The 25013-nt window shown below is 43.7% G+C and overlaps 1 protein-coding gene across 1 annotated transcript; it reads left to right on the top strand.

Annotated features, from left to right (window-relative positions):
* The first annotated feature begins 469 nt into the window (after nucleotides 1-469).
* On the top strand, nucleotides 470-24944 carry PEBP4 (phosphatidylethanolamine binding protein 4). The gene is made up of 7 exons (XM_053463084.1): nucleotides 470-555; nucleotides 4694-4812; nucleotides 5205-5337; nucleotides 14802-14900; nucleotides 21562-21610; nucleotides 22361-22474; nucleotides 24724-24944. Exons 2-7 carry the CDS (start codon nucleotides 4700-4702, stop codon nucleotides 24813-24815), a joined length of 600 nt encoding a protein of 199 aa, XP_053319059.1. The 5' UTR covers nucleotides 470-555; nucleotides 4694-4699; the 3' UTR covers nucleotides 24816-24944.
* Nucleotides 24945-25013: the final 69 nt, after the last annotated feature.

Below are 25013 nucleotides of genomic sequence, written 5' to 3'. Positions count from 1 at the left end.
CATTGGTGACTGGAGTGCCTCTTTAATTTATTTAATAAATAGTTTATTTTATTGAGTACTGCCCTTAAAAAACACCTCAGCATTTATTATTAATAATAATAGCGAATAATTAATTTGAAAAAATGTTTTTCTGACTTCAAAAATCCGGTCGGTTTAATGAAGACATATATCTAGTATGACCTACACCACATTAGTTCAGTTCCCAACATAACACACATGACCTTACATGCTATAAGTGTTCATATATTTTATATCCATTTAATAGACATCCATACATCCTGAGTGATTACGCGGCTCTACTGACACATTACACACGGCGTGTGTAATATAGATATCGTGGTACACGCCCACGCCGTCTGGCTGACAGCCACACGAACCAATGGCAGTAGTCGATAAATCCCGTTCTATCGAAATAGCCAATCACTAGCCGGCCGCGTGGAAGGGCGCGGCGAGTATCAAAATAACGGCGTGTGGTGAGGAGGGAATTTGTGGAGCGAGACAGTCGGTGCTTGCTGGAGCCTTCTCGGGACGGGCCTGCGGGGGAATAAGAGACAGGTAGAGAGAGGGATGAGAGGCTTCTGTATTTGTTGCCGGCCTGGTGCTGTCCGAGCATCATGAGATTTGTGCTTTAGCTGCGATATGTTTATCCGCATTAATCCGGTGTTTATAGGCAGACACCTGCTACGTGCCTGTCACGGAGAGTAAGTGATCGCCCCAGGCCATGTGACAAACGTGGGGGAATGAAAGAGACAGCTCCGTGACAGCCTCAGCTGGGCGGGTTTAGAGACCCAAGAGATCGAAAAAGTAAAAGTCTGTGTGTAAGGAGAATGATGATGATGATGATGAGGATGATAGTAATGATAGTCCTGTTCTACCAAACTAACTTGTTTGACAGATGCAAAAACGTACGTGTACCCGTCTGATGCTGCAGGAAGCGTGCATGTATTTCTGTACGTGTGTGTGTGTATAAATATAATATAATGTGTGTATGTGTGGCAGGGATCGGTAAAATCAGCAGTTGGTAACATACGGATAACGTCACATGGGGATCAAATGGGATCTGCATCCTTATTTGTGCTGCATTGGAGGATTCTTGCTCTGGCTCGCTTTCTCTCTTTTTCTCTCGCTTTTTTTCGCAGCCTTCCAGCAGAAGTGGTAAAGGTTAATACAGTAAGGAAATCCGTTGCCCCAGCATTGGCCCAGGTGTGCTTCATACATAATGCCTCGACTTTCTGTAAAACCATTTATTACGCTTTTCTGTTTGCAAAATAAACACGAAAGCACAGAAATCCAATGACAATAGAATATGGCTCTCTTCGGTTACAGTCTGGTTCAGATGACCTGCGAAACACAATCATCGATGTATTGTACACGGTTAGAAATTCAGAAACCGTAAATCAAGGGGAAACAATCAGAAAGTTGGAAGTCCTTACTGGTGAAAGTCCTTCGATCTATAGATCATTAATCTATACAGGAACATGTCTGGGTCAAACACATTGTGTCTAGAAGAAAAGAGAATCCATCCCAAGGGACCAAATGTCGTATTCATGAAAAAAACTGGAGGGGGTAAAGGGATCTGGAGGGGAAGGGGAACAGACACTAGCCCCAGAAGCAGTTTGTTAGTATAAACAAAAAAAAAAAAAAAGTTCCATGGATTAGAGAAAGGCAGTATCACCTGCGTTCCGACATCAGTAAGACAGAGGTAACCAGAAGTACATTAAAGTCCCGATATTGGTCAAAACCTGAAGCCAATACCATGCTGTGGTGTGAAACGCCTGGAATATTTGCAGCCTCGTGTCCCTATTTAGAGTCGCGATATAAGGAGCCCAGCGGTTAAAAAAAATATTTGGCTTTACTCTCCGTATGTAGAATAGATTAGATCCGGTCCATTTGGAATAGAAAATATAAACGGGATAGGACCCCCCAGAAGCAGTTTAATCCCTCCATATGTAGTAAATTATGGCTAATTATACCAGGTGGTGGTATAAGTAGTCATCTGGTCTACCTCAAGTTTGATTAGCTCCGCCATAACACTGGTTTCCTTGACCTTCAGAATCCAGTTCTTTAGATGCCAGTACAGTTGTTGTTCTCCCCCCTCCCCGGAAATGTCGTGCTTAGAAGGTGTTTTAATGAGTGAACGTGTAATAAGAGTTTCCGCCACTTTTGTTGTGAATTTATGACCATAAAAGCTGAATTGGAGAAATAATGGAGAATGTGCGTGGAGACCTCTGCAGTAGCTGGGATCTGCTTTTGGGGCGACCCTATAAATCTTTTTTTTTTTTTTTTTTTTTGACGTTTCGTTTTATGTTGAAAGCCACAGGAACGTGTCCGGGTGCAGATGTTTTAACAGGTCATCTCACTTACCCATGAACCATGGTGGCTGAGATCAATATTCCCTCGAAAGCAGATACTGTAGAGTAGAAATGCCCCTTAGAGGGCATAGAGATCCGGCGCATTCACTGGAGGGGATGGTTAATGTTTTACAGATTGAAGTTTTGGGCGAATCAGCTGTTTCTCAATTTACTTTGAGAATTATATATTTCACAAAATACCCAGTATTACAATGTATTTATTTGAATCACACTTAACCCACGTGTACTTGGGTAATGAGAGATTACAGTAGAAAGCAGCAAATTTAATGTATTTTAAAATAAAGCAGTTCTAAGCGTGTGAAATAGAGATCTGTCTCAATTTGATCGCTTCACAAAGATGCAATGATATTTACATAAAGAAGAAATCCAGATAAATATTTGTTTTAGTTCTTTTACAAAGCTTAACACATTATGTGCAAGGAGTTCTACTGGAGAATTGTACAGCGCTGCAGGATGTGATGGCGCATTATAAATCAATAAATAAGAATTATAGCATGGCAAAGAATCGCACCAAAGTAAAAACGTATAAAAGTCTGTATAGTTCCCAAGGAAACTTTTATGTTCTTTTATTCCCCCAAAGCTATATACTGATGGTTTCCTTTTGGCAGTCGTGCCCGGTATGCGGTGTCAAACTATAGGTCCGGTTCCTCAGCAGCTAGTGATATATTTTGTGTCTATAGCAGTTTCCCCGTTAAGTGCCGGGCGTATATGGAGTTACATTCGGCTAAATGTTTTGGCTATTTTGCGTCACATTCATACAATCTAAGCAATATTCTAGAGAGTTAGAGTCTGCCAACTTTAAATGGGCCAAATGGATCTTACCTGCCAGCAGGTTCTGTTTTTCTTCCATGACTGTTTTAGGGATCTGAAACTTGCCTGGCTGGCAGGTCCTGGCTTAATGTGAGACGGCAAAGCAAAAAAGGCTGCGTGTAAAGCATGAGTGATTTCACAAAGAGTGGATACAGAGGCAAAAGGTGATCATTGTTAACCTTATTTGCATGCGCCTACCCAGAATCCCTTGTACGTCTACTACCCCCTTAATTTAAGTGGAAGGGTTTTCCATCACATTTATCCACCATAACTTTAGTTACAAAGAGACATGTTAATCATTTCTTTTTTTACTATTTAACAAAATGCAAAGCATTAATTCTTCTAGTTACTCTTGCACAAACTGAGGAATTTTGTAGGTATGTACTTGGGTGTATGATTAAACGATCGTACCAAACGAGTGCTAATTAGCATTAATTTAATATATAGGTTTAAGCATGACCATTAAGTTAAAAAGAAACTTCTTGGTGGGAGGAATAAAACTGGGTGAGGTCAGCAAGGTGTATCCTAGGGAGAGATTTCAATGCAGACAGGGGTTTCCTGGCGTTCTGTCAGCTATTTTGAAGAAGCACGAGGAAACGGCAATGTTGAGCACCATAGACACAGTGGTTGGCCAAGGAAACTTTGTGCATAAAGTGAAAGAGACATCGTGCTTCCCATTGCAATCTGAAGATGTCCAGCAGTCTCATCAGCTCAGCATCGGCAGAAAACAGTGGTAACCTGGTGCACCCGTCCTCTGTCTGGAGAAGTCTGGTCAGAAGGGGTCTTCATGGCAGACTTGTGGCCAAAAAGCCATACTTCTGTCATGGAAATAAGGCCAAGTGACTCAAATGCAGAAAAACTACAGCAGGTCCTCTGGACTGAAGAGTCACAATTTGAAATATTTGGCCGAAGCAGAAGGCATTTTATTTGCGGGAGGGCTAGAGAGGGGTACAAGAATAAGTGTTTGGGGCTGCATTTCTGCAAGTAGAGTTGAGGATTTGGTCAGAAGTAATGGTCTCCTCAATGCTGAGAAGTACAGACAGATACTTATACATCATGCAATACCATCAAGGGAGGCATCTGATCGGCCCCAAATTCATTCTGCAGCATGACAACGACTCCAAACGTAAAGCCAAAGCCATTAAGAACTATCTTCAGCGTAAAGAAGAACAAGAAGTCCTGGAAGCGATGATTTGGCCTTCAAAGAGCCCTGATCTCAACATCATCGGGGCTCCCTAAATCCACAGAGTAACTGTGGTTAGTGTGCGTGGATTTATAGGGTGTGTGCGTGTGTGGATTTATATGAAACACCATGTATTACATGTCTAGGGGCAATACATAGTAGTGGCTGATAAACATTATATTCATGGAAAACGGCTCAATGAGATATTAATGCAGGGATTTGAGCCATGTGGTGGTTAAGTATCCTAGGGATGGGTTTCAAGGTGAGAAGTTACGTGGATCGTTACGGTTGTTGCCTGACTAATTGTGTAGAGACTTCTCTCTTTCAGGCCAGTATGTGGGCGCCATCCCTTCTTGCCGCGTTCCTTCTGCTTCTGACAGCCCATTCTACCAAAACAAAACAATGTGACTACGAGACTCTTTTCGGGGACGATGCAGATTTCTGTAGGTGAGTGGGGAGGAATACTCGTTAAGCCTATGCCAAGCGAATGGTTGCAGCGTTGGTAAATCCTCCCCTTCAACTTCTAACTATGGGATAAGCGCTGAAATTCATCTCTGGTGTTACTCTGAAGAGCTGTAACTACTAAGGCATATGGACCGTGGTACAGTTCCCATCCCGGGATCGTTACCGTGGTTTCGACCGGTCCCCCGTGTGCTGCTCTCGCTACGTCTTTCTGCCCTGTTTTGTCTACATTTGTCATCATTTTATCTAACATCTGTTATGTGCTTGCCATGTCAGTAATTTTAAAGTCCCTGCACTTTAATTTAGGGATTCTTTTTATGAACCTTTCGAAAATATAGCCATTGTTTTTACTTTTAACCTCCCTCCATCTCTTTCAGTGACGGCTTCCATGTTATATATCCAGATGTTGGCGACGTCTCCTGCCTGTATATACCCGACTGCTTTGATTATCCCCGGATGCTGAGCAAAGTCTGGGGCTATCCTGAGATCAAATACCCCAGAGCTAAACCGGTACAATTCTCCTTGCCATAATACGCCCGTGTCGTGAGATCTGTATGTTGTAGTAATGGCTGACTTTTGGCATGTCGGCTGCAGTGGCCAGCTATTCTTCTGGCTGTGCTTCATGGTAGTCATCAGCTGTGATGCCATTAAAGGGAAACTCCAGTAGGGCTGCAACTAACGATTATTTTAATAATCGATTAGTTGGCCGATTATTTTTTCGATTAATCGATTAATCGGATAAAAAAAATGAATGTAAATTTTTCATTTATTTAAAATAATTTACTAAACAAATGATGTTAAATACAAACAGCAGAATAAAAAAACTTTGATAATACATTTCTTGTCTTTATTTCCCAACCAGCCCCCCAATATATGCACATTTGAGCCCAGGCTTGCTACGCTGCCTCCCAGACATGACATGCTGCCCCCCCACATATGCCACGCTGCCTACCACAGCACTCCACGCTGCCTCCCACATATACCACACCATGCTGCCTCCCACATCTGCCACTCCACGCTGCCTCCCACATCTGCCACTCCACTCTACCCCCCACATCTGCCGCTCCACGCTGCCTCCCACATCTGCCACTCCACGCTGCCTCCCACATCTGCCACGCTGCCTACCACAGCACTCCACGCTGCCTCCCACATATACCACACCACGCTGCCTCCCACATCTGCCACTCCACGCTGCCTCCCACATCTGCCACTCCACTCTACCCCCCACATCTGCCACTCCACGCTGCCTCCCACATCTGCCACTCCACGCTGCCTCCCACGTATGCCACTCCACGCTGCCTCCCACATCTGCCACGCCACGCTGCCTCCCACATCTGCCACTCCACTCCACCCCCCACATGCCACTGTGCCTGATACGCCTTATACCCCCTGAAACACCACTCCATCCTCCCCAGACATGCCACCCTGCCCTCCCCACATATGCCACGCCGTGCTGCCTCCCACATCTGCCACTCCACAATGCCTCCCACATATGCCACGCTGCCTCCCACATCTGCCACTCCACGCTGCCTCCCACATCTGCCACTGTGCCTGATACGCCTTATATCCCCACTCCATCCTCCCCAGACATGCCACCCTGCCTCCCAGACATGCCACTTCTCTACCCCCAGATATGCCACTCTACCCCCAGATATGCCTTATACACCCTGATACACCACTCCGTCCTCCCCAGACATGCCACACTGCCCTCCCCACATATGCCTTATATACTGTATATGCCTTATACCCCCAGATATGTCACTTCACTGCCCCCAGGATTTAGATTCCCCTAAATTAACCCTAAACTCCCCATTAACCATAACTGCCCCTAAATTAACCCTTAACACCCCCTTAACCACAGCATCCCCTAAATTAACCCTAAAGACCCCATCAACCACAGCATCCCCTAAATTAACCCTAAACACACCATTAACCACAACTGCCTCAAATTAACCCCAAACACCCCATTAACCACAGCTGCTCCTAAATTAACCCTAAACACCCTATTAACATAACTGCCCCTAAATTAACCCTAAACACCCAATTAACCATAACTGCCCCTAAATTAACCCTAAACACCCCACTAACCATAACTGCCCCTAAATTAACCCCCACCTCCCCTAACTTTCAGTAGCCCAAATATATATATATATATATATATATATATATATATGTACACATTATATATATATATATATATATATATATATATATATATACATATACTTACAGTTAGATGAGTGTCACAGCCATGTGGTTCTGGCCTGGAGAAGGAAGGGGCGGGGCCAGTTGTCACAGTGATTACAGGGAGGGGGAGTAAGTAGGAGCTGCTGCTGTGAGACGGTGAGTCAGACTAAACGGATTATATAATGAGGGGGATTTTTCAGAGCGTTTGCTCTGAAAAAACCCTCATTTAATAATCGATTCAACTAATCGATAATGAAATTCGTTGCCAACGAATTTCATTATCGATTATTATCGATTTTATCGATTAGTTGTTGCAGCCCTAAACTCCAGCCATCATACGCACTGTAATGCATATGATAGTTGAGGGGTCCTTTTCATTTTTTGTAATGCCCTACCTTCAGATGCATGGAGGGGTCTGCAGTAACCCTCATAAGCATTTGCCCCTTTGCCTGCCCCCTGCTATTTTCCATGCAGCAGATATGTTCAGGCGAACGCATCTCCCTGCGTGTGATATACTTCAGTTCTGTTCTGAGCGGTCCCCATTGCGACTGCATGTGGGATCCTCTCAGAGTATTTTAATATGTATTCGTAGGCGGTCAAGGACAGCAGATAATAATAATTAATGACTTTAAGGGACCTTCTGCGCCAGTAACTGCAGTGTAACCTCCTGACGTTTCCTTGTGCAAAAATACAGCTAGGACTCAATCTGCAGAATCGAAGTCAGACCCAAATAAATAAAGGCGGTTGCCGTGTTTTCGCATCCTCCTTGTAGTGTGCATCAGAAATGCTAGGTTAGGACAGCGAGCGCATGGTTTTTACACGGTGGACCCCACTCTTCGGCCAAACCCGGCGCAGACTCTTGAGCTGAATTTGAAGGATCAGGGGTGGCCAGATTTTTCAGGGAATACTGTTTATTTCACAAAGAAACACCAGAGTGGCGTCCCGGTACTTTATGAGGTCGAGCAAGTGTTACAGTTGGTAGACATCGCTCTTTCTCTTGTAATCCAGCTATATGATGCATGGGGGAGATCAGTGAGCACAAAGGGAACTTATCCGCCTGTAATAAAGAGCATTATTTCACTTTAATATGATACGAAGTAGAACTGGAGTTTAAAGGGACGCTCTAGCCGTCTTAGGGCATTACAAATGCATGGGGAGGGGGTTCAATTGTAGGCAGGTGGAACATTTCTTAATTAAAAAAAAAAAAAAAAAAAAATGGTAGCATCCTCAAAGATGAGGATAACCCCCAAATATAGTAATATAAGCCAAAAATACTGAGTTCCCCCAAATATATATTCTTATCACAAAAATAAGAAAAGGTGCTAAAAATCCCAATGAAGCGTTCCCATGTGAAAGCGGTGTCTGGGCGTCTGCCTCTAGGTGGAGCATCTGGCTAATCTATTTAGGATGAGAAGCGGAGAGTGGTTTTTAATTCAATAGATTATAGTTTTATGCCCCAACCATGTGATTATATCGGACTCCATCCACACCCTCATTGTTAGGGATTTTCCATATCTTGCTCACATACTCTTTCTTTACTCAATGAACTATTACAGCACATTGTGGATTGTTTACCGAGCTTTGTTCTAGTTTATTTGTGTTAAACGCCTTTGAATGCTGTAATATATGTAAGGATTACTGATTAGGCAATAATTCAGAGACGTCTTATAATATTCAAGCAACTCATAGGCAACGTACTTGCAGTATACACTGGATTTTGTATAATGAAAAAGAAATATATCTTTAAGTTATGTTTAACCAGAAATCAACTTGTTTTAAGATTATTTAAATTATGATTGGCTTGTCTTATTGTATCGAATATCATTGATGTGATTTTTTTTTTTTTTTATGGTAAATTTTTTCTTCTTCAAATTCTAAGGACAAATAGTAACCAGGGATCGAAGAAGTGTCCGTCAGGAGCGTTGATTGCACTTTTATGAGATTAAGTAATGTATATATATATATATATATAAATTTTATGCATTACCCAAAAATTTGCATATATCACACAAAAAGTTGTGGTTTCTGTGCGTCCCGCTGCGTGCCAGGCACTCGCCATCAAGAGACGAGGGCTCACATGTAGTTTTCCGAGCTCAGCACTTGCTCGGGGCTGACAAATTAACCTGACTCTGCGTCCTCTTTCTGATATATGGATCATATTAACGCTACCGCTGAGCTCACGTTATCCAACAGTAGACCGTATCACCATCCATCTCTAGCTGGGTCTTCAACTTTATAGGGTAAGCAGACAGGTTTTTGGATTTGCTTGTAGAAGAGATCCCCCCCCCATGAATTTAGAATAGGGGTGTCTGTAAAGTCCATATTGCACACAGTACCCCAAAATGTTGGGTGCCATCTGTGAAAAATTACTAAGCCCTTCCTTAAAGCCTCGTGGAACTTTCCACCTGTTGTTGTGCATATTTGTTCTAGAGCCCCCTCGTAATTTGGACCAAATCAAGCCTGAATTAAATCCGCCGCAGAGAAAAAAAAGTTAATAGATGGCAAAATGTTGTAAAAACATAAAAAGCTGTTCATAAAAAGAAATCGGTGCCATACCATGCAGATACCACCTTCTCCCTAACTGCCCGATACTTGCACAAAAAAAGTGCCACCCCTTGCTCTCAGGGTCCCAACAAGAAAATAAAGCAAGTCGCCTATAGCAACTCTGGGGGGCTTAAGCAGTTTGGGGACCCCAACAGCTCTGTGAGGGGCACAGCTTTGCTATTTTGTGATGACTGGTAGGCGCTCTGCCCCCTTGTGGCAGCCCGGAGTACCATCAGCAGACTGGGAGCCTGCACAGATAATTGGAGACCTTAGAATTGGCCCCTGTCCCACAATATAATACGAACCTTCACAGAAGATTAGTATTTGATTTCACACAGATAGAGGTATACTTGACAAATTATGGTAGATACGTCGGTAAAATCATGGAAGTTTCCCTAACAATAAAATCATACTGAAAAGAAATTTAGGAGGGCGTAATATACCTATACAGATCTATATGTTTAGTGGGTGACCAATGTTTAAATCGGCTATTGATTTTTGATGAGCCACGTAAATTGTGAATGGAATGAAATAATTGTCTCCCGTCGGTAGAATTATTTTTGGAACGGCCAGCAGGGGGCACTGCATTAATCAAATGCAAAACAATGTAATATTATTGATATTTTTATATTTGTTGCAATTTTTCTTGTAAGATGGCTACGGGTTTGGAAAGCCACCATACTTATATATGACCTAAAATACATGGCTCCGGAAGGCCCCGCTCGATTTGACACCTGTAACTCGGTGGAGTGGGTAATGCATGCCAACACAGAATGCAGGACACGCACCTGAATACATTGCATTCTGTGCCAGGGCTCTCGCATACCCCCGATGTAACGTTTCCCCCTATACATTTGCAAGAAAATTGGCTAACTTGCTGTACGGGTGACTTTACTCGCCCCAAAAAGTGCTACATTGTAATTTCTTAATCACAGATGCAGTTTAATGTTACCTGCCCAGTCTTGCCCCGCATACACTGGCATCTGGCTGCGTAGGAAGTGCCTTTTTTTATGTGCTTGAGGCTCGGTTGGCATTATATTTCACTGCAATCGCTTTTATCTTTGTCTACGCCACTAGTTTCGGTTATCCCTCCCCACACACGCACACATCTGCCTGCCGGGTCTGGCCCTCGCCCCGCCATTTAATGTCAATACAAGTGATTGTTAACCAATTTATCTATAAACATATATAGAATGTCTGCGTGTCATTCATTCTATGGGCTCTCCTGACTGCAGATTCCACCTTCCAGAGGTTACACGGATTCTGCCGTCAAGCCGTATCTGTGTACCTGCTGCAGGGCCGCTTCGCCGCTAGTCCGCCGGTGGGCAATGTAAAGGGCTATTTCATATAGTAGCATTTTTAACTGAGAGCGGTCCAATTCAGAGCTACTTGCTGCTATAGTACAGAGCTGTTCAACCATTCCATTGATGAGACCTGATAATGATTAATGAAACGTTTAGCAGGAGAGTTGCAGTTTCACTATCCCAATATCTTGCATTATGAACAGCTAACACTGGCAAGTTTCTCAGGGAAAAGGGCTGAGCTGGCCCTGCATAATGGACAATTTAATGGGCAAAGAGACTGGAGAAATCTCATTGACATACAACACAGAACTCTACCAACATAAGCGCGGTTGTCAGGACTGTCGTGACAAATGCGGGACTGTTGGCAGCCATACTTCTCTACCCACATACAATAATTACACAAGTGTTAAAGCAGGTCACAAGCTAGCTGTGAGGTTGTAATGTGGCTGAATGGCCACTAGGGGTCTCTTAACCTCCCATTTAGTTCTTCTATCTATAAATGAACGTTTGCGGGGCCGTTCACGATGCCCGTCCGGAGATTCCCTGCTCGTTACTTGCCGCACAGTTAGGTGCTCGGTAGCGGCGGTGTTCTCGTGTAGCCCCCGCAGGCAGGGGAAGCCCTAGTGTTTCTCTCCAGCGGGGGAGGATGCAGAGGAAGAGTCTCGGAGGGGGTGGTAGGAGGATTCGCAGTCCCGCACGCCTCCAGTATGGACAACGCAACTAAAACCAATCAATACCAGTATAATAAACTGGGCTTTACTGCCGCAGCCAGGGTGATCATTCACATCACTCTCAGCACTATAACCTTAATCATATGGCTTTGCTTCTACACTTTTGTTACATTTAATAGCTTTATAATATAGACTTAACAGGGAGACTTCTAATCATGTATTTCTATAGCGCCAGCAGTATCCGTAGCGCTGTTACAATAGGGGGGCAGTGAAATAATTGATCAAAGACCATTTAAAATTGACAGTAACTTTAAACCACACGTTAAAACCGCTGCAGAAGAGATGTTAATCTGTCGGACATTTTTTCACTTGAAAACGTGTCTTATTCTACCTCTTAAAACTGAATCGGGGGTCACAGGGATTTCAGCCGTACTGGCAGATGAGGTGATGTCGGCTGGTGGCCCGCTAGGCATTTGCCAGGTGGCCAGTCCGGGCCTGTCCATCAGCCTCTAGTTCACGGATGGGCAACATAAGACCTACAGGCTGTAGTAAAGCGTATTATTTAAGCCAGTCCAGTCGTGGCCAACGAATCCATCGGGTCATACATTTACTTCTGTCCAGAGCCAATCCGATGCGGATTTGTTTATGTAGGACTTGCGCTCCAGGGAGTCGGAGGGTTAAAATGTGTATTTTACGTAAGGTTTCCCCTTCTCCCCCACGTGGGGACATCTTCCCAACCCATCTGTGACCCTCTTCCCCTTTCTTACCTCATTGCCTATCCTCTTATTTTACTCCACTTCTTTAACCCTTCACTTTCACTATTCCATTTCCAGACTCACTATTTTCTTTTTTTTTTTTTTCTCTACTTTTTTTCTGTGTTTTAGCTTTTCTTCTCTTTTTATTTTCCTCCCACATTCACTATTATTTTATCCCCCGGAGATTTATTTTTAGGTATTTTAGTAACAATTAAGAAACTGATATTTTTGAATTCCTTTTTGGCATGCGCGGCAATCTCTGTGGGTTTTCATGCCCTTGGCAGATGCCGGGACAGTAGAACAGTAAGGTTTTTGGTTAGATGGTTGGAAAAAGGTTCTCCAAAGATCCTTTTATTGAATTGTTGTGATTAAGCCATGGCTTCAGATGCCTAGATGCAAACGGAGCCTTTCTGGTTTCCTCTGACTAATCAGAGGTTAATCAGAAAATCCTATTTTCTTTTCAGCTGGCCAGTAAATGGTTAATAAGATGCTCTAAAGAGTTTGCGGATACCGTGCTACAGCGTCTCCCAGAATCCTTTGCCGTGTTGCCATGTGCAAGCGGTAAACTCTGCCTGTATCAGACTGAGCAGTTGTCATAGAAACAGAGCTTGACATAATGCAATTACTGTACAACAAGAATTAAGATTTAGACGGTATTTCATGTGATATCCGTTGCGTGCAGCGTCCGCACCTGGTGTATCTGTGGCTTCTCTGCCTTTTGGCTGTAATCGAGTACGTACGAGAGATGGAAAGCCTGGTCCTCTGGCCTTAAGACCGCGCATGTTTAACAAAGACGGGGTACCTGGGGGTATTGCGGCACCAGGGTGCTCGCCACCTGTTCGAGTGGGGGCAGATCCGCTTACATGGGTTTGAGGTTAAGATCACCTGTTTTTTGGTGGGGAGTTGAACCTTTTGGCTGCTCTCCGTCTTCAGAGAGGGGACCCAAGAAGATTTGTCCCTCTCTTAACCTGGGGCTGGTAGGGAAGGACGGGGCTTCGTATCCTCTTAGTGGCAGTTCAGCCCCAGAAGAAGACACTTGGGGACTCCATGTGGTCTTAAAACCACATGCAGCACCCGTCGCCAGTTCTTCACCGACGGGGGGAGTGCGGTTAACCCCAGGTTTCAGGAGGAGATTATTGGAATGCTTCATTAACCAAACACTGGCTGGAATGTAGGTTGCTCTTCATTATTTCTGTACATTTATCTTTCCTGTTTCCCAGAATTCTTCCTCCCTCTCGTCGTAACTTTAGATTCAAAATCCTAAAAAGGCATATAGATGAATCCATTATTCAAGGGGCTGCGAGATGGAGCATCTAACGAGCATCTCCGGGTTATTTCAAACAAGCAAAAGGTCATGCTATAAAACTAGAAGGTCAGATGTAACGTAAAGAAGCTTTACTTTACCGAGAGGGTAGTAGATAATGGACGGGTGTCTCGGTCTAATTGGTAGAGGCTAATAAAGTTGAGGGTATTTTAAACATGCGTGGAATAAGGGTATTGCTCCTCAGTCTAAGACAAGACCAAGGACTGATTACGATCAGACTAGTTGGGTCGGAGTGGGTCTTATCTGCTTTGGCTGAAGCAGGCTGAGACTCGCACTGGTCGAAGGAATCGGTGATCGCTGAATTGGAATCTCTTCACGATTGTTCATGTGTAGTACGCTCTATATAACTCTAAAGAATACAAGATCTGAATATATAGATTTGGTTGGTACATGGAGCAAAGGGATTCCTTTAACCATTTGATGACGAGAGTGGCGTGTAGGAGTGTGATTTGGTTTTGCAGGTCACCACAGCAAAGAAAACAAAACCCAAAACAAACATAAGCACACAAGTCATGTAGAGGAGATAGTTGTAATATATATATATATATATTATATTTAAAATGCACACAAAAAGCATTGCTTTTTATTTGTTTGTTTGCTGAGGCTTCTCCCTGTATCTCTGTGTTTACAGCTCAGCAAGAGATGGCTCTGATACCCAGCTCCCCGCACACCAACAGATAGGGGGGTGGGAACAGATGGGGCCCTTTAATAGCCACTTTCAAACAATATGCTAGTTAACCCTTTCCTGGTAGCGTATCGCCTCTTTTTGCTCAGAGTTTAATGGTTCCATGTTAGAGTGTAAATACTTCTGTTGTATCTTCTCTGGACTGGCGCCTGCGATCCTCCATCTTTTATCCGTCTTGATGATTATTATTAAAGATGGCTAGTCTCTGTGTACTTTGCACAGATAAGTTACTGCAAAGTTTACATTATTCACTAAACTGTGCGTTTACAGACAAGATGAACATTTTACTCTCCCCAGTGACCTAAAAGCTGAGCTAGCCAACTGGCTTAGAGTGTCAGCTCTCTGCCCTATCCCAATTTCTGACACTGTACTATGATGTTGCTTGTATCCCCGGAGTACACATTCTCCAATGTTTTATATGGCGTCTGGAGCAGTGCATTTTATTCTGTTTTTATTGCAATATTGACCGTGTTCGTCTTGGTCTGACATTGTCTCTGCCTCTAGGATGCGAAATACACATTGATCATGGTGGACCCAGACGCCCCAAGCAGATCTAACCCAAAACACAAATTCTGGAGGCACTGGCTGGTCGCTGATATACCGGTAAGTGAACGATAAGATGGCGGTGCCTGTAGGTCTGTTTAAATCATTTGGTTTGTATATAATGCAGTGAGGCTGGACCTCAGGTCTCATGCAGTTGACCTTGAATGCATACAGTTTCATGATGCAACAGGTGTGATGGTGGAGACGAGTGATTGAAGAAATAAAGCAGGAATCAGGGCAATTGTGATGTCTTCTCTCTCCAAAGCAATGTAGAAGTAATTCCAAAAGCTTGGTATTGACATAACCACGTTAATCTTTCTCCTACTGGTAATAGAGGACATTGTGAAAGCTTTCTTCTCCTTGCAACACTACATTCCATATATATAATGCTTTTCATAAGTCATGGACCCCAACTTGGTTATTGGCTCGTTGACCAGAGGGGGTCTCGGGGGCATGGAGCCATATAAACGGGGCAGGGGATGGCATGCCCCCGTATGCATGTTTGCTCACTATCGCAGAAGCTTCATACTGCGTATGTTGCATAAAAACCGTTGTGCGCTTATTCAGCTTATTCTTGGTGGTGCTGCCTGGAAGACACGAGACCTGCTTTCACTTTCCGTGCTTGGGTGCAGCACTCGAGACGTCCAGTCTTTAGTCAACCCCACAGCTTTTTTGACCAGGAGTGGAAACGGCCTATTGACAACTAATTGTACTAGAATAAGTACGGAAATATTACAAAACGTATATGGAGTAAAATAAGCCTATAAAAAAATTAAGGCTCCATTGAGCCTATCGACTTATGTCCTTTATTGGGATCTTGCCCTATCCTCTGTGTTGACCTCTCCTAGTTTATACTTGGGGTATCATGAGTGGGGGAGTAGTCCTGCTTTCAGTGTAGGACTGGATAAGTTAAGTTCCAGTAGTACTATAATACCTATCACCATGTTGAGAATGATGTGACTTGTTGTCCATCCCACAATTCAAGGTTTCCCAAAACTTTGGCGTCCTGGAAGGACATCCGTTTCTGTTACCGCAGGGCTCGGGGGCTTCCCGGTGGGGGTTAGGGGAGAGGCTGTTTTTAGGATTGTTGTTCCCACGTGGGTAAGATTTGAGGTGGAGGAGGGAATCGCTCAGCTCCGACCTGACTCATCCCAAAAAAGCAAGCCCACTGCAGTTACCAAGGGAACCACCGGCTTTCGAGCTGTGGAGAATGGGGAGGGCCAGGCAGGAGATATGGAGGGCTGTGCGAGGAAATGATGAGTGATGATGAGACTATTAGATCCTGAAATAATTGACACGATACTGGTCAGTGTACAGGGAGTGAGAGAAATGTCCGTCTAATGATAATACTATCTACAGATCAGTCTCTTTGCGTACACTTTTGCTCTCTCTTTGCTATGCTGTCTCTGTGATCTCTTTTTCACTTTGCACATGTACTCCTGTTACTTTATGTTCCTCTTCCCTTTCCTTTTCTGTTCCCAATATTTTCTTCTACATTCCCCTTCATCATGTGCTTTTTTTATTTTTTTTTATAACTCCTCTCCCACGCCTGGTCTTCCTCCGGTTTTTTTTTTTTTTTTTTTTTTTTTTTGGTTACGTGTCTGAGTGGGAGATTCCTTCTCACACGTGGCCTGGGAGTGGGAGCTTCCCGGAGACACAGTTTACCATTAATATTACACATTCTGGGGCTGGGGTTACTATAGTACTTCCTGTCCGACTCGGGTTATATCGCAGGGTATGGGGGCGAACGGTTAAATGTCCGGATGTGGAGTGACTACAACTTTCATCACCAGCAGCTGGCCGAGAGTGAATGCGCTGGAGAAATAACAGAAAATGAGAGCGCTAAACTTTGATTACTCTGGTGACCAGGTCACATTCTTGTAAATACTGCAGGCATACATGGTGCCTTATTGCATGCTATCTCTTTTAAGGATTGACGGACAGTTCCCGACTCGGCCCCAAATTCATTCGCCCCTCTTTCCTCCCCTGATGTCCCTCTTTTCTAGGAGCTCAGACTGTGTATCACAGCCCTAAAAGTCACAGTGATATGTATAGAAACATCAGAAAGAGTGTTTATAGATCAAATTCTGTACCAAGAAAGTCACATGAGAACCTCTGCCACCCAACAAAGCGAAGAATCGGCGCTGATTCATTTTATTGTTGGGTGTTGGTCATTGGAGCAGAACCCCAAAATCTGTATTTATACACTTGTTTAGCGAGTGCTTCCTCTTTTCTATTTTTAAAGCCCTGCCCCCTAGCCGCACCTCTAACCACGCCCCTCAGAGAAAGGCCAATCATTAGTCATTCTCTTAGGGTAATTGAAATGTTAAATAGCCAGCGTAGGGCACCACCTTCTCGATGCCCACCGTCCTTACTGCTAATTGCCGAGTTATGACATCATTCTTTTAGGATGTGTGCAGCAAACAGTCGTCCATCTCTGACAGAATTTGGGGGTCTTTTTTAATTCGGAATGCCATTCGGGGGCTGTTGCCAAAAGGAGGAGAGGTCTCTGACACCTTCTGGACTCACCTTTCATTATAGAATGAAGTAAACGGTCAAATAGGTGCAACATCAGCAGCAGTAGTAGTAGTAGAGCCGAGATCTCCGTATGTAACTAGCCTGTTGAGCCCACGGCTGCCTGAATCAGTAGCGACAGGAGAGAGGATGAAATAAAAATGTAGATCCTGAGAGGGAGTATATTTAGTCTGTGTCCTGAGCCCCCCTCTATTTGGCTGGAGCTTCTTATTAAAGGTTATATACAGCCCTCCCTCTTTCATATCACAGATATTTGGTTTGGAAGCCCCGCCATTTTGTGTTGGGTTGATGACACTGTGGGTTCTATTCACCAAAGATGAGTTTGCAGGAAGGTTGTGGTTTTTGCTCCTTGACTTCACCACACATCATAAGGTAAGCTTCTGCTTCAGGAGGAGCTTGCAATGCCCTGTGTAATGTATTGTTGAATCAGTGAGATTTTGGCAAAGTCCCCTCGCCCATTGCATTACACAGTTTGCCGGGCCGGCTCAGCCCTTGGTGGAGAGACTTACCAGTGTTAGCCCTTTATACTGTATAGTGAAGTCAAGGAGTTGAAACACAACTGTCCTGCAAACTCTTTCTTTAGTGAATAAACCTCTCTCTGCTGGTACAGTGAGCCCTTACGCTTAGGCCCAAGTACCGTCCAAAAACCTCATGCTAATCTCTTGCCCGGCCCCGGGCCTGCTTGTAGTGCTGTACTACATGCCGGTATATGCACCACCATGAGGGGGATTACCAGGCACTTCTTCCCAGACACTCAGGCAGACATGGCACATACAAACATACACGAGCAGATTGTTTTGCTGGTTCTACATGGATATAGGCGTGTGTCCCCACACGCTGTATGTACATATTACACAGACACACGGCTCTGCAGCTACGCTGTGTTTTCCTGCCAGCGAGGGCTTTCCCACACGCTCACCCACACTCCTGGTTCAGGAATACCCAATATACAGGGCACAGCAATCTCACACTCTGCCCCCTCAGCTCGTCTCTCTCCCCCACACTCCTGCGCCTTCCCTCCCGGAATCTGTCTCATTCAGTCTCTCGCGCGCTTCTATCTTATTTCTCATGGAGAAATGCTGTGCTGTGAAAAAGTATTTGCCCCTTTCCCGATTTCTTCTATTATTGCGTATTTATCGAATGTTTCAGATGATCAAACTAATTTTATTTTTAGACAAAGATAACCCGAGTAAACACAAGATGCCGTTTGTAAATAGATGCTTTCATGTATAGAAGGAAAACGGCTATACAACCCTAACTGGCCATATGTGAAAAAGTAATTGCCTCCTTAGTTACAAAATCAACCAATTAACCCAATGTAATTGATAATTGGGTTGAAGTTCACTAGACTCGCCCAGACACGATTACTGCCAGTCCTGTTAAATCTAAACGTCAATTAAATAGAACATGGCCCATCACAGGCTGCATTTTTAGACGTTCTAGAATACTTCACTTTGCATGACATGTTCTGTTTAGACACGGTCCATCTATTCTAGACCTGTTCAATATAAAGAAATTCAATAACACACGAGAATCACTCATTGACATATATCTGTCTCAAAAAGGCTACGAAGCCATTTCTAAGGCTTTGTGACTCCAGCGAACCACTGAGAGAGCCGTTATCTACAAATGGAGAAAACTTGGTGGTGAACCTTCCCAGGAGTGAATGACCTACCAAAATTCCTCCGAGAGCACACCGACAACTCATGCAGAAGGCCGCAAGAAACCATGACTTACATGTAAAGAACTACAGGCCTCAGAATAAGAAAGAGTCTGTGCAAAAATAGCATCCCTCCAAAAAGAACACAAAAACTTGTCTTACATTTGCTAAAAAAAAAAACATCTTGATGACCCCAAGACCTAATATTCTGTGGACAGATGAGTCAAAAGTGGAACGATCTTGAAGACATTGGTCCCATTACATCTGAGGCATTCCGCAATAAGAACATCATACCAACAGTCTCGGGGTGCTTTGCTGCTTCAGCACCTGGACAACTTTCCATAATTAACAGAACCGTGAATTCTTTGTACCAGAAAGTCCTGAAGAAGAGCGTCCGGCCATCAGTCAAGGCCTACAGCTGAAGCGTTGGGTTCTGCAGCAGCACCGTGATCCAGAGCACAGAAACGAGTCCCCCTCTGAATGATTCAAAACAAAATGGAGTGGCCAAGTCAAAGTGCTGACTTCAATATGATTGAGATTCTGTGACGTGACCTTTAAAAAGGCAGTTTATGCCCGAAAAACCCCCAATGTGGTTTAATTAATACAATTCTACCAAGGAGAGTGCCCTAAATTCCTCCACAGCGATGTAAAGTCTCATTGTCAAACGTTTGATTTCAGTTGTTGCCTCCAAAGACGGCCCAACCAGTTATTGGGTTTATTGGGACATTTAGTTTTACACAAGGGTGATACAGGTATTGATTAACTCTTTACCTTCAGTAAATGATCATTTGAAAGCTGCATTTGTTGTTTACTTGGGTTATCTTTTGTCTTATATTAAAATGAATTTTGATGATCTGAAACATTTTAATGCGACAAATAAATCCAGAAGGGGGAAATACTTTTTCACAGCACTGTGTGTACTTCAATGCAGAGACTGCCTGAGTATGTTGGGAGTTGTCATACACGGCCAGTACATTATAATAGTGAAAGTGAGATGAAGTCCAGCTTGATTAATATTTCTTTCATAATTAAACGTTCCAGGAGTTCTCTGGATACTTTATACCGTCTTGCTTTTATATTAGTAATTAACATCAAATCTTTCCAAAACAAAGGCTGCAAATGGAGATGCTAATCTGCGAATAAATGTTCAGAGCTGTTGAAATGTAAAGCAAAATATAAACTATAATTACACAATATACATATTTAAAATGTATTAGGTAATAACGAAACATTACTCTGGAAAGTCTCTAGAATCGGCTGTATCAAGAAGCTTATTTTTAAGATGTAAAATATTTTCGGGATATACTTGGCGGTTATTTGTAAAGGACCATTTTTTCTGAAAAGCTTGGGGGGGAATGGTCTTATCCCCTTAGCAACCAACTGAGTGATCCAATCAGCAGGAACATTCCGTTAGTTGCCATGGTGATAATACCACTATTCAAACTTTGCACCAGTGTCACTTCTTATCCATAACCACCCCCTGTCGTATTATAACCTCACCTGTCAACATGAACCTCCTTTTTAGAGGATCTGATTAGGATGCCTTCTTTATCAACGTAAAAAAGGACATATATAACCGAAGCAACGAAGATGAATACCGCGGGGATTCAGTACTTCCCCAGCTGATTAGTGGGCTTTTAAAGGCCCCAAGCTTGTAGCGCTGTAACAGGCGCTGAAGACTAATTAGTCCCAGCATCCATAAATTAGCTGTTTGTTCCCCCAACATCAAAGAGGAACACACAGATGGGGGTCCGAAACGAGCCTGTGCTGTCAGCAGCCATACTGTACAATAACTATGGGGAGCTCAGCCACCCTGGGGACGGGCCCGGACCGGCCATCAGACCACTGGGTACATCCTGGTGGTCGTCCTTTACTGCGTAGCTACCCGTGGGGTACACACGGCCACATGCTGTAATTCATTAGCCTCTGGCCTTAAAGTCCTAGGGAGAATTTCAATCTCCACTCAGTTCCCGTCTGATGATGTCATAAGAACGTCATAGATGGCGCGGCTCTCCATGTAACCGAAAAAGAAAACTAAAGCGAATGTTAATTCAGTGAAATCCCAGGTTGTAGCAAGTGATCCAGTAAAAAAAGAATCCCCTCCTGTAATCCCATGTGTCACCTAAGCCCCGCCTACCTGCTTCCTCATTGGCTGTGCTCAATATCCAGCCCTGTTACAGGTGCTCAGTAGTACTGCTGTGTTTTCTTGCCTCTTATGGGGTTCCATGGCAAGGGGCAGATGTGATTCGGCCAAAATACAGCACTAAAGACATAAATACACACAATATATTCTGTATAAAATGCACATTAAATGAAAGGTTCCTCTTATTGGCCCATAAACAACGCTTCTTATAGATTGTTGAGTTTAAAGGGTTACACATAATGAATATTACATTACAAATAAAAGATAACGTGTCCTGAGTACTCATCTGCTGTCCATCATCCCAGCAGTAAAGTATTCTTGGATCTATCTGTTTGACTCCCGGGTGCCGTTCTTTTTCATAATCTTTTTTTCTCTCGGTTTAGGGTCTGGTGCTGTCATTGGGAAGCCTTTCATCAGCAAAAATTCTATCAGGTAAAGCAGCGGCTATTATAGCAATTTACTCCCTTTAGAGATCTAATAACTTCCAGTCCATGTGAAACATCATAGCCGCAGCGTTCAAGGGAGCCGTAAAACTTCCAGAATAATCGGTGCAGATGGGTGCCAGGGTTGCAAGGTATACCCACTCCCTCAACATGTGGATGCTGGGTTGGCCTAATTTGGGAGGAGGTGCTAGTGGCACATAAGGGTGTGGCTATGTGGTGGGAGCCAAATCCCACTCCCCTTACCAAATGAGCAGTAGTTAGCAGTAATACCATGAGATTCCAGGATAGATCCAATAGAGCCAAATATACCATAGAATATAGAGAATATGAGGTCTTCAGTTTATGCTGGCATCATCAGATATCATTGGTCACTACAGCGATTCAGTTTCACTGGTGGACAATATATTTGCTGCCCAAACCAATAGATGCTAGAAACATATAATATCCAAGTGCTGTTAGCATTATATGTTTTAGGGGGTTTTTTTTGGCCCCTTCCTCACGCTGTACATATATGGCTTAATAAATTTGTAAATTCAATGGGTTTCACACTGTGTGGGTATGTATGTATGTGTATATATGTGTGTGTGTATATATATATATATATATATATATATATATATACACATTTTTTATATATATAGTCACACCCAGACAGACTTCCTTGTTGCTTAGATCATCAGCGCACTAAGATTCTATTTTTTATGTGAACGCTGGTTTTCTTCACTTTTGTTCTTTATAGATTACAAACGACCCACCCCACCTCCTTCAACCGGATATCACAGATACCAGTTCCTACTTTATTTGCAGCCTCCTGGATCATCTCCTTCACTCCTCCCTAGTGAAGAAAATCTGGGTACAGTATCTGAAGCAAATATCGCCATGTCATGCTATTAAGGAACGGAGCACGCAGGATACAAATAGTAATGTAATGAAGAAGTGATAAATACAGGAGAGTAGTAGGGGTCCTGCAGGGCAAGATGAGTAGCTGATTAGGACACCACAAGGTTAGGGGCACGCTTACACCATCTGATGACAATGGTTCCGAAAGCAGATGTGACGGTGGCATGGGGTGCAACCTCTGACCTTCCCCCTAAGATTCTTAGCGGCTGTGGCCATACCTGTAATAGAACATTAATAGGCAGAGATGTATTTTCCATTCATGCTGCCCTGGGCCTGACCGTGGTCGGAGTCTCCACTGAATTAAAAGGTGCGCTGTGCATTTAAGACACAGAGCGCTAGGATATGATGTCACATTCTGGCACCCCATGCTTTAAATGCAGGCAGCACCTTCTGATGCAGTGTATGAAAGCTTTGCTGAGCCGGCACGTCCTCCATAGTGTAAATAAATGGGTCGTTTTGGAGATCAAAGATCACCCCTGTAACCGGCTTACTGAGCAGTGGGACACCAGAGGGCCTGATTGCTCAAGAGGGTCTGATCTGCAGCAGAAGAGGCAATTCTGCCGCCCTTTACCTGACATACTAGGCGTAGTCGGCCTAGGCCAGGATAAGTTACAGGACACTTGTAGGGTAAAGGGTTTTGTCATAGAGCAGTGATAGGTACATGGAGGGGGGATTTATGTATGGGTTGTCATAAACTGCTGCGATAAGACAGAGCCAAAAGATTGTGTAGAAAGTTATGGAAACATATTAACTGCAAGAGAATGTGTTTAATCTGTCAAAGTCAGCAAATTACAAATCTAGATACGGGAATGGGTTAACCTGTCCTGAAGTAACTGCTACTCGGATGGGTCTGTATTCGGTCTGTTGGGCCATTTAACTTTCTGCTATCCCTGCATTTCTGAACCAGTTCAATTAATATGATGCCAGAGACCCTAAGAGATTAATAGGGCTGCAGTGGGGTGGGTGGGAGCCATTAAAACTGCAATTGTTCTGTCCCCACAAGACCCCCTGGTAAATTCTTAATACATTGTCCTCAATCCATCACCCCAACACATGATCCCTTTTATAATTATCATTGTGGTATTATTGTTGTGCCCGTTGTAACGCAGAAGTTCTCACCACCATCCCTTCCTCTTCCTTCTGTATTACAGCTGAAGTAACCCCATGCCTCCCCTGACACAAGCCCCTAATCCTATAACAGTCCTGTAGCCTTCATTGGGGACATGAAGACATTTAAATGTATGAATGGGATAAAGTACCTGATATATACTTTGAAAGAAAAGACGAAGACTTAATAGACCATAGTATCATAATCAGAGGGAAACATACGTAGGTGTAATATAAAATGTTTCTCAATTAATACATTGGGCAGCCTTCAGGCAGGTATGATAAAGTGAGGGAATGTAAGCATTTATAGGATGGGCATGAGGATATCCGAGATATCAGGCAAGGCCAGAGAAAGACTTAAGTTATACAGCAGGTAGCAACATAGGCAGTAAGGAACAACTTGGTCGAGCAGAGTATATGCGTTTCATTGGGGTGCTAGGAGGACCCGGCTCACTTACTGGAGCTATACTGCCTTAGGTTATAGGGTCCTATAGTCTTTTGTGCAGGCTGAAAAGGCCCACTCACTGTCCATCAGGGCCCAATGATAATCCAAGCATGGAGGCCGTGTTCTCAGGACACTGGGGGAAGCACAGTGCTGACTGCCCCCCAAACTACCCGGGCTGCATCTGCTCTGTAATCCTATTACAGGCCATTTGGGTTACGTGTCTTTGGCCTGCCTTTGGATTTGAACATGTGTACATTTTTTGTTTGGTCTTTAGTATAACCCCCCCCCTATATACTCTGTTCCAAGTTGGCCCCATAAGGAGAAAGGACTCTTGAGCTATACATTGCTTGAAAGTCTCTTACCACTTCTGTACTCAACATTCACACAGTGTGTAAGAGCCGCTTTAAATAAGGGCAAAACTCAAGCAGGCAAAGTTATTTTGGTAGGGCCTCGAAACGTCTGTTGGAATCTGTCACGTTTACATCTACAATCCACCTCTGTCGTGTTATTGGGACCTTGATGCATCAAAGGCTGATGACCCACCGAGCATCATGGAAACCGCAATCCACGAGTGCCAAAGTGTATCTAGCAGGGGCTTGTTGTCTCACTATTTACCCCTCATGTATTCTCTTTCTCTCTCTCTCACACAGGCTCCTGGGATGTTGATGCCTTTGTTCTGCGAAACAACCTGGGTTCCCCCGTGGTAACTTCTCAGTTTATGGCCAAAAATGACCGGCAATAAGAGTTATGTAACTGAAGCAAGAGCAATGATATCACTTGCAAAGTCGTCTTCAGCATGACATCATATCTCTGTCTGGTTTCTTTCAAATTTCAGTACCCTTCATTAAATTCTGAGTTCGCGCACGCTAAATGGACTCACGCCACTTCGTACTTTGAACGTCGCTGCAGATCACAAACGATAAGTCTATGCTCGTTAAAG

This window comes from Spea bombifrons, chromosome 4 (assembly GCF_027358695.1).
Source record: "Spea bombifrons isolate aSpeBom1 chromosome 4, aSpeBom1.2.pri, whole genome shotgun sequence".
In the NCBI taxonomy this organism is placed as follows: Eukaryota; Metazoa; Chordata; class Amphibia; order Anura; family Pelobatidae; genus Spea; species Spea bombifrons.
The sequence above is the reverse complement of the archived record's forward strand: the minus strand, read 5'-3'. Positions and strand labels throughout refer to the sequence as shown.

Excerpts from the sequence above, each read along its gene's own strand:
- PEBP4 (XM_053463084.1), top strand. The coding sequence starts at position 4,700 with ATGTGGGCGCCATCCCTTCTTGCCGCGTTCCTTCTGCTTCTGACAGCC. Across the intron at positions 5,338-14,801 it reads AATACCCCAGAGCTAAACCG|GATGCGAAATACACATTGAT; the intron begins GTACAATTCTCC and ends CTCTGCCTCTAG. Across the intron at positions 14,901-21,561 it reads GGCTGGTCGCTGATATACCG|GGTCTGGTGCTGTCATTGGG; the intron begins GTAAGTGAACGA and ends CTCTCGGTTTAG.